Source organism: Arachis duranensis, chromosome 4 (assembly GCF_000817695.3).
Source record: "Arachis duranensis cultivar V14167 chromosome 4, aradu.V14167.gnm2.J7QH, whole genome shotgun sequence".
Taxonomy (NCBI): Eukaryota; Viridiplantae; Streptophyta; class Magnoliopsida; order Fabales; family Fabaceae; genus Arachis; species Arachis duranensis.
The window spans coordinates 101,208,790-101,218,491 of record NC_029775.3 but is presented as its reverse complement, the minus strand read 5'-3'; the positions used below and the strand labels follow the sequence as shown (position 1 = coordinate 101,218,491).

The 9,702-nt window shown below is 34.2% G+C and overlaps 2 protein-coding genes across 4 annotated transcripts; both read right to left on the bottom strand.

Moving 5' to 3' along the window:
- Positions 1-2,842: 2,842 nt before the first annotated feature.
- On the bottom strand, positions 2,843-7,578 carry LOC127746549 (uncharacterized). 3 transcript variants are annotated; one of them, XM_052260134.1, is made up of 5 exons: positions 7,492-7,578; positions 7,223-7,374; positions 5,899-6,741; positions 5,735-5,827; positions 2,843-3,042 (listed from the first exon to the last, which is right to left on the bottom strand). In XM_052260134.1, exons 3-5 carry the CDS (start codon positions 6,095-6,097, stop codon positions 3,029-3,031), a joined length of 306 nt encoding a protein of 101 aa, XP_052116094.1. In that variant the 5' UTR covers positions 6,098-6,741; positions 7,223-7,374; positions 7,492-7,578; the 3' UTR covers positions 2,843-3,028. The 3 variants fall into 3 exon arrangements, 2 of the variants coding, with proteins under 2 accessions (XP_052116094.1, XP_052116093.1); XR_008008269.1 differs by lacking the exons at positions 7,223-7,374; positions 7,492-7,578 and adding an exon at positions 5,498-5,621 and having other exon boundaries at positions 5,899-6,758; XM_052260133.1 differs by lacking the exons at positions 7,223-7,374; positions 7,492-7,578 and having other exon boundaries at positions 5,498-5,827; positions 5,899-6,761.
- A 1,141-nt stretch (positions 7,579-8,719) lies between these two features.
- Positions 8,720-9,696, bottom strand: LOC107485262 (RING-H2 finger protein ATL74). Its single transcript, XM_016105776.1, has one exon. It carries the CDS (start codon positions 9,236-9,238, stop codon positions 8,720-8,722), a length of 519 nt encoding a protein of 172 aa, XP_015961262.1. The 5' UTR covers positions 9,239-9,696.
- Between the last annotated feature and the right edge of the window lie 6 nt (positions 9,697-9,702).

Below are 9,702 nucleotides of genomic sequence, written 5' to 3'. Positions count from 1 at the left end.
CCCGCCTAGTAAGACGGTCCTGAATTCTTTTCCCACCCGTCTAATGGTAGGCTGGCGGGATCTCCTTTTTTATAAACCATTAAAAATTAAACAATATATATAATTTCACAAAAATTTCAATAAATTTATAATTTCTAAAAACATAAAAAAATTATAATTTTTAAATTCACGCACATTAACGTCTTTATAATTATAAATATGTAATAAATATAATTATAAATCATTTTTTTTGAAACAAAATAATAAAACCAGCATTATTCAAAGCAAAAAAATATTATCCAAAATATATAATTAAACATCTTCAAGTTTATAATCAATCAAACATAAAACATAATCCAAAATATAACTTAAAACTTATTCAATTATCATCTTCATCCTCTTGTAGATCAATAACATCATAGAAATTTATAAAAAAATGGCTCTACCAAAATAAAAGCTTGGCCCAGCGGAAAAGCCTACCCTGCCCCGCCGAAACCCGCTAAATCCCATGGATTAGGCGGTGCAGGGTAGGCAGGATTTTTAAGTTTGATGGTCATAAATTTTCAGCCCAACCTGCATTTTTTGGCGGGTTATGCGACCAGCTCGACAGGTTTCGACCTGTTTGTCACCCCTAGTTCCCATTCATTTTCGCGTGGCAGGTCGTGAGGATTTCAGGAGTCCCATCAGGCTCCAAAACATGAGTAATCTCTGGAAATACCCGTTTCGACTGTTTTTGTGATCATCCTTATTGCTAGCATTCATTGGTTTGTGACGTGGAGCTATTCTAGCCACTCAATAAATTCTCAGATAATCAAAGTGTAGGTTATATCATTTTTATAAAGTTACATGTATCTTTATTATAACAATATTAATAAAAGATAAATGGATAAATACTAAACTATTGTTTGGATATAAGATAAAAAATAAGAGGAAAGAAAATGAAAAGAAAAGTATATTTTTTGTTTGCTGTTTAGATGAAAAAAATGAATGAAAAAAAATAGAGAAAAATTTTTCTTTTGCTTGAATGGAAGGAAAAGTAAGAAGAGAAAAAATCATAATAGAGAAAAATTATATTAATGTTTTTATATATTATATATAAATTATAATTCAAATGGTAACTCTGTATTTTTATCCATGTTTGCACTTTTGAATCAGTTTTCTTCGCAATTTTGAAGAGAAAAAATTGAGCTCCATATACACTTTTATATTTTTTATTCAATTTTTTTGTTGAACCAAATAATGAAAAATTGATTTCCATCCGTTTTTTCTCCAACATGTTATTTCTCTATAAATTCTTCTAATCTAAACAATGCATAAATATGTCATCTATTCTATTATATATAACAATAACTAATATCACATATTAGGCTAATTTACATTGATAAACCAAATTCACCCTAAAATTACCTGAATCCCCTAAACCCAATAACGTTACCTAGTTGTCTCCATTTACATTTCCATATAAATCGAATTTAATGAATTCGAATTAGGGTAATAAGTAGTAAATCTAATTTATATTTAATAATTTACCTCTAACTTATGGTAAAAATGTAAGATATGATGCCAAAAAAAAAAAATTAAAGCGACAAAAATTTTTTACTAACAAAAAAAATTTTTTTAGACACATATCTATTTGTTTAAGACTTTAAGTTATACATTTTGATTTATATAAATTAATGATAATTAAATGTACAAAAAAATACTAATTAATAAAAAAATAAAATTTAAGATAAATATGTCTTGAACAAATTGAAATAAAATAAAGACTTTTAATTATGATCATTAATTATAATTACATATATTTACTTCAAGATTTATACTTTGAAAATACAGTATATTAATATTTTGTATTTTTATTTTTTAATTTTATACTATCACAAACACTAGTTACTCTCCAATAATGACAATACTTTTAAAAACATAAACATAACTAAATGATCTTAAAATTATATAATAATTTTTAACATAACAAAAAAAATATACAATTACCTAAAATATAATATTTGTGTAGTAACTAAAATTTAATTGTCAATATAAAGTAATATATAATATCATTTCATAATCAAATAAATGTTTAATCAAAGAATTTAATATTTATATAATAATATGACAAAATAAATTAAAGTTTGAGTTTAATCATAGCAACCGTTCAAATTTAAATTTTTATAAATTAATTTATTTGTGTTAAAGTGAATTGCGCAATAAAAAATTTATAAAAATTTCATATATTGAAGTAGACAACAATTTATTTATAAATACAAAAAGTGTATTGAATAAGTAAGAAATTATTTTATTTTAATTTGGTCCATAATTCACATGATTTGAATTTAGCTCAATATATATGATTTGATTTGATTTAATTTAATTATTAGTTGAAAATATCTCAGTTGTCTATTTTATTCATAGATTTATTATTTTAATGACTAATAAATTAATCAAATCGTAATAACTTATAGTTAATGAGTTAAAAGAAATAAATTGAAAACATTCTCAAAAGCATGCTACATTAGTTTCATCATTAAGTACAAAAATCCAATTTTTATATAATAGAATAGATAAATTTGAATGTGTAATATTATTCTTATTAAAATTATCTAATTATATTTATGCAACTTAAACTTTTAGAGAAGATTATTAATAATATTTTATTGGTCAAAAAACTTATTAATGACTCTAGAATCTAGATTGTAACACCCTAACTACCAAAGCTCACGCTTCCGGCTGCACAACTCTGATAGATCGGACATTACAATGACACTTATACTATTTAATACTAAAATATGAGCCTGTTTAAAATTTTTTACCGCAATATCGCTCCCAAGATACTTCATTCGATAACGTACATCCATAGATATCATACAACTTACAAAAACTCATAAAGAGTACATCCATATATATACATATACATATAAATAATATTACAAGCATTATCCAATACAATTCCTATCCCTCTTACAGAATATATCAAGATAAAGGCGAGGGTACAATAAGTAACAATTTAAAGCAATATAGAACATCACAACAACAATTAAATAAACTCTTCATGACTTCAGTGCCCATATCCTGAAAGGGGAAAAATGTAGGGGGTGAGAACATCATCCTCGAAATGGTTCTCAGTAGAGGGTTTTTGGGAATTACTGTAATAGGATACATGAAGATAAACCGTACCAGTGATTAATAACCGTCTTATGCCTCTTTTCAAAAACAACGGTTTACAATAAAAGAGAAATCTTAAATCCTTTTCCTAAAGAGGAACCATTCAATTCTCAAAACTCAAAAGCCTTTCAAAACGGTTTATCTATGCTAAACCAAAAATAGCCTTTCATACTATTCCAAATCAGAAACACAAAACTGAAACCAACCATCGATCCATCTCATTTCAACCACGGCCCTAGGCTCAAACAATCCAACCAACAACCAATCACCACAATCCAACAGAGTCCCAGTTGCAAACACAGATAGAAAGTTCAAGCACAAACAAACAATTACAGCAAGTAGAATAATTAGCAGTTAATCACAAAGGCAAACCAAGTACAAGATGCACACCCAAACAACGTCACATAGATGCATATGATGCATGCCTGTTCGTAGTGGCTGATGATATCATATGTCGGTTATAGAGCCAACCCGACAAGTCCTGGTAGCTAACCATTGGACTGTCCCTCTGTCGTGTCTCCCCAACTCGAGTTATACTAAATATAAACTTGATCATAATCATGATCCACATCTATCACCCTCACTGGTGAATATTTATGGGGGTGAGCTCATCCGGGGCTTTCACAGTGCCCGGCCACCCTGACGACATAGGGTCAAAAGAGCTTCGAGTCTCAACCTAGAGCACGTGGTGGCTAGCCACTGCTTTCTCCCAGGGAAACTCTTATCTCCGGTAGTGGAAGTGCAACATTCACATTTATCAATGATTCAGCATATACATGCATTCAATCTCATCCATGGATCAACATCCATCTCAGCCATCCGGCTCACGGTTTAGTCCAGAACCAGCCAATATTCATATCATACAGAGCCATTCAGGCTCAGGGTTCAATCTAGAACCAACCAATATTTATAATCATACACAGCCATTCCGGCTCACAACAAAACAACACTTCCACATTCAACATCATCAATTCATAAAATCGGCATTTAAGCCATAAATCACTTTTTCCCAAATCATTTTACTTTGAAATAAAGTTTCAACTCTTTTCAGCCTTGGTTTTAAAGATCTCATTTCTCAAATCATCTCAGGCTCATAAGCCACTTTTACTCAAGGTAAATTCCCCTTTTAAAACCATGCCACTTTCGGCATCCCCCTTTCCAAAACTTCCATAACCATGGAAAGTTAAAGATTTATTTTGAAACATTCAAAATCATCCATCCAACAATGGGATTTTATAACAAAGTTTCTTGGCAGAGTCCCAAGTCTTTAGGGGAGAATAACATAACTCATTTCGCCAAATTCATTTAAAATCATTAAAACCTTGGCTTTTCGATTTGAGTAATATAATAGGATCTAAGTCAAACCGAGTCACGTAATCATTTGCTTCTTTCAAAGCCGTTCCCTTTACTTAGGCGAAAACCAATTTCAACCCCCATGATAAATTCTAGAACGTTTCAACCATTCAAAATTGTTTTAGTCTTGCAAGAATCCAGAATTCAAAGAATACTTAAAACCTTTCTCAAAACATTTCAAAATGAAACTTGTCAATAGACATTTAGGTTCTTTCAAAGTCATTGAAACTCCTCAAATTGAAACCCTTAAGTCAAATTCAAAGGCATTGCCCTTGTTACATTTAAAACAGCTTTAAAACATAAGTTTCATCTAAATAACTTTCTCCTAAAAGAGATACAATGCCTTTCTTAAGAAGCAAGACTAAATCACAATTTTCTCTTTAATAATTCATTCCAAAAGCATGAATCATCATTTTCTTGATAATTCAAATAAAAGAGTAGAAGTATTTAACTCATCATTTTTCCAAACAACATTTCAATAAAGACTCGGATTTTTATAGAAATTTCGACAGCATATCCCCTAAAACTTAGACTTTGCCAACCGGTTCGGGTCCCAACTAAACCGTTTCAAATCCTTTTCCAACAGCCCAAAGTCCAAAATCAGTCCAAGGCAAGCCAAATTTCAACAGTCGTCTCAATTCTATATTTCAAGAAAAATGTTTCAAAATCAAATCATTATAAGCCGAATAAACTCATTTCTAAAGCTTTAAAGAAACGGTTCTGAATTCAAGAGTGTAATCTATTTTTCACCTTCTCAAGAAAATCAACTCAATTCAAATCAATTTCCAATGGATTACACTCGATCTCAAAGCTTTAAAAGAATCAACTTCAAAAGCATTTCGTTTCACAAAACCACACAACAAACCAACCAACAAACGTTCATAATCAATCGAGACAATTCAAACCATACATAAGGCCGATACAATCACCAAATACACATTTTCTCACATCAGTATCCATATGTAATAATTTCAATATACAAAATATAGTTTTCGGAAAGCGTCCCTACCTCAAAATGCAAATCCATAATCCAAACGCCTCAAAAGTTCTTTCCGCCTCAACTCAAAATCAACAATCAAAATCCCGGCAACCAAAACCTCGGTTCTAAGCCACTTTCGCAACAGTCTCAACAACTCCAATCGCAACATACAACAACCAAAACTCAATCGTATAGCAATTAACGCCACAAACCTCAGTGTGAGATAACAGAATAGTAATAAAAGGGCTTTCAAATCGAAACGCTTACCGAACCGAAGAAAGAGCGGCTGAACCGAAATAGCGGCGGTCTCTGAACCGGTTCGGCAGCAACCCGGCAGCCACCTCAATCGGCAGCGATGACCTAAACCATATGCAGTGACAATGAGGTTCCCAGAAACTCAACGAAAAGGAGAACGAACTTAAAACCCTTACCGATAGAATTTTCCGACGACGGCAAAAATAGCCAGAAGCTCCGGTGGTGCTCCCGGAAGTCGCAGAGCCCCTTCCGATGGTCAGAATCACAGAGACGCAGCTCCCTCTTTTGGCAGCGACCCTGCGGCGGTCGAAACCTTTTTCTGATGGCGGCAGCTCCGGTGGAGGCGGCGCCGGCGACGCGAGCACGACTGGGCATGGTGGCTGAACCCTAGCTCAGCCTCAGGCCTCTCTGTCTCCCCTCGGGTCTTCTCCGATTTCTCTCCCGTTCTGTGCTTGCCGGCAGTGGTAAGGTGGCGGCGGCGAACCCTTGCAGTGGCCGTCAGTGGCGCGATGGCGGCGCTACGGCTCAACCTCGGTGGTGCGAACGGCAACCCGAATAACCCACCTCCTTTCTTGCGCCACACCACCTTTGCCTCTCTCTCTATCCCAGAATTGTTCTTCCTTCCCATTCGAGTTCGACGGCAACCAATACAGCCCCTTTCAGAGCAGCGATGGCGGCGAGGTGTGAAGCAACGCCCTTTCCTCCTCTTTGCGGCGACTCAATCTGCGACAACAGCAACGCCGTTGGAGGACATGGAAGCAACGGCAGCCGAACAAGAACGTGATCAGGCTGAGGACGAATGGCGGTGACGAGGGCTGGACGTGATCTGGGCACGGCGGCGAGGTGACCGGCGATAGTAGCGCGGCTCGTCCCTCCCCTGTTCGCAGCTCTGCTCCATCTCCCCCTTTCTTCTTTGCTTCAGATACTGTGTATGGTGTTTAGGTTAGAGGGGCTGCGCAGCTGCTGCTGTGTCTTGGGGGAGAGGGTAGCTGAATTAGGGTTTCGGTGGCTAAGTGTTGCTTTTGGTGAGGTGTGTGTGAAAATTAGGGTTAGGGGCAAATTGGTAATTTCACATGAAATTGGGAGTAATATAATAATTGAAACTCAATTAAATTCAACACCAATTATATATTGAAAATACTATTTGCTCATTAATTTTACAAATTATTTTCGATAAAATACCTAAATCAAATAATTAGAAATAATATAATTACTTTCTCTATTTTCCAAAATAGCAATATCAATATATTAAAATATTACTTATCTAATCCAAATCATGTAAAACCTCTATTATTTCATAACTGCCAAATTTATAATCTAAACGTAGAAAATAATCCAATAATTATAAAATTGAATAACAATCATAATTCATCTCAAATTCAATAAATCTAAACTTGCTTTAATTTTTTTTAATAGAGAAATTTCTGAAATTAAAGTTACAGAAATACTAAATTTAAAATTAGCTAATAATAGCCTTGTTTCAAAGGTTTTGGGTCTTACCGGAAGCAAATAGAAAAAAAAAGAGATACCGAGCCCTTTGAAATCTGTGATGTGCTCCAAAAACATGTCTTCATTTGAAAAGTTTGTCATAATGAACTCGCTGTGAGGAGAAGATTGAATAAAAAATTTCTAGAGCATCTCCAATTTCTGCCCTAGATGTGAGAAAAATAGAGAATCAGTCATTCACTGCTTGATCCAGTACCATCTCGTAAATCAAACATGGTAGTTTTCACCGGTTAGACATTAAAGCCAAGTATTGAAAACTCTACCATTCTAAAAGTGGTGGTCGTAAGTAATAAATTAGTCGAACCAAATGCCTTATGAGATGAAGAACTTGGTGCTCGCAGTGTTGTGCTGAATGAACTGGGAAGCCAAAAATTTAATAAAGATCTTTGAGAATAAAATCATTGCTTCTCAACATGTCTTTGAACAAACCATAATATTATTACGGGTGTCTTAGACAAGAACGAGAACTTGTAGCGTGACTTTCTTTTTTCTTTTCAATTTTCTTTCTTTCTTCTGAGTTTTTTAATTAACTTCTTTTCTTAATCATAACTCATAAGGATATTTTGGAAAACCCACCGCTCTGAATCTAGTTTTTAGTGTCTAGATAGGACGAACAACTTATTGTATTCATCTTATTATTTTAATAAATATTTTCCTACCTTAGAAAAAACGGTTCCGCTACGTTACTAACAGCATATTTGTCAATTTCTGTCAACTCTTATTTATAATTGTGTTTCATGGAAGTGTGTTCGTAAATATGTCTAATAAAAATGTCTTTTTTATAACTGTATTTAATAAAAATGTCTTTGTAGATATATTTTATGGATGTGTCTCTTTATATATATATTTAAAATATATTAATTATTAGACACATCTACGAACACACTTCCATAAAACATAAATATAAATAAGAATTGGCAGAAGTTGACGGATAATATATTAGTACCCTATACTTTTCCTAGAAAAAAAATTAACTTTAGTGTGCATATACTATTTTTACTTATCTAATAACTAACAACTATTCTTAACTTTTTCAACCAGGAGTGTCACATATAACAAAAGGGGACAATGACCATCCCAAACTTCAAATTTTCTTTTATAAATTGTGTATAAAAATTTATCCTCTCTTCAAATTTTTAATTTACTCTTTTTTATTATAAATTTAATTTTTAGCCCCTCTCTCAACTTCAACCTAACTTGCCTGTGTAATTCCAACTCCCTTCACCAAACACTATCCTTTGCTCTTTGTATCCTCATTGTGTTTTAAATTTTCCTTCATATTCACAACCAATTATTAACTCATCAAATTACAAAAACTACTCATATTATCTAAAGCTATCATAATCTGCATGAAGTTATATCATAAAAACAAATGATATAAGAGAGATGTATAAAAAGTCTACTGAATTTAATATCGTGTCTCTGAAATTATATCACATTTTCCTCTGGCAATAACTAACTTGCCTGCGTTCCTTAGAAACACCATCACGTTCAAAGAGCCAACCACAAATGTAGAATGGAGCCGAGTTGAGCCGAGCCGAGCCGAGCCGAGTCTTCAAGCAAGGAGTGTCGGCAATTAGGGCAAGACGAATGCGAAACGAGCCACGTGTCAATACACTTCACGTGAAACCCGTGGTTACACTGAGGAAGCATTCTAACTTTATCCCCTCTCTCGAACTCACCCAAACATATTGGGCACTCCGTCGCTGGAATATTCTCGCCGGAGCCGTACACCGCCACGGGAATCCTCCTCAGGTGGCTCTTCTTGAGCCCCGTCGTCGCCAGCCTCTCCGCCTCTTGCTCCGCCGTCAGCCTCCGTCCGCACCGGAGCGCACACCGTGCTATGGAGTTCAGACCCAAGGCGCACACCAGTGCGCACATTAGCGCCGCCAGGATTATCACCATGTTGGTGTCGAAGTTCGCTTCATTGATGATCGAAGAAGAAGAAGATGATGAAGAAGATGGTGAAATGCTTAACCCTGTTTCGAGAACACGCCGTTGCAATTGCATAGTTTGTAGTGGGAATTTGTCTTCTTTCTTATTAAAGTTTGAAGCTTTTTGCTGAGAATTTTAATGGGGTGTCTCCTCTTTTAGTGAAGTGATAAGAAGAAATTTCAATGGAGTCTCTTTTTGTTTTTTGGGTTCAGAGTTTTTGGTTTTTGGGTTACTACTACTCTGAAGTGTGTGACGAGAAGAGATTCTGATTAGAAAAAGACAATGAACAATAGGAAAAGCATCTGTTTCTGTCTTTTGTTTTTGAGAATTTAGAATTAGAATAGGATAAGGAAAATGAAGGGTGAAAATTTTGAGGGTATTGAAAAGAAAAGTTGTTGTTATCCTAATTGGGGACCGTTCTTGTGCTGCTACAATTCAGGTTTGATTCTCCCAGTTTCTCTCAGAAATAATATGTTCCTTTCTTGTTAATGGAAGAAACTAATTAACCTTAACAAAGTAATGCAACACACACACACTCG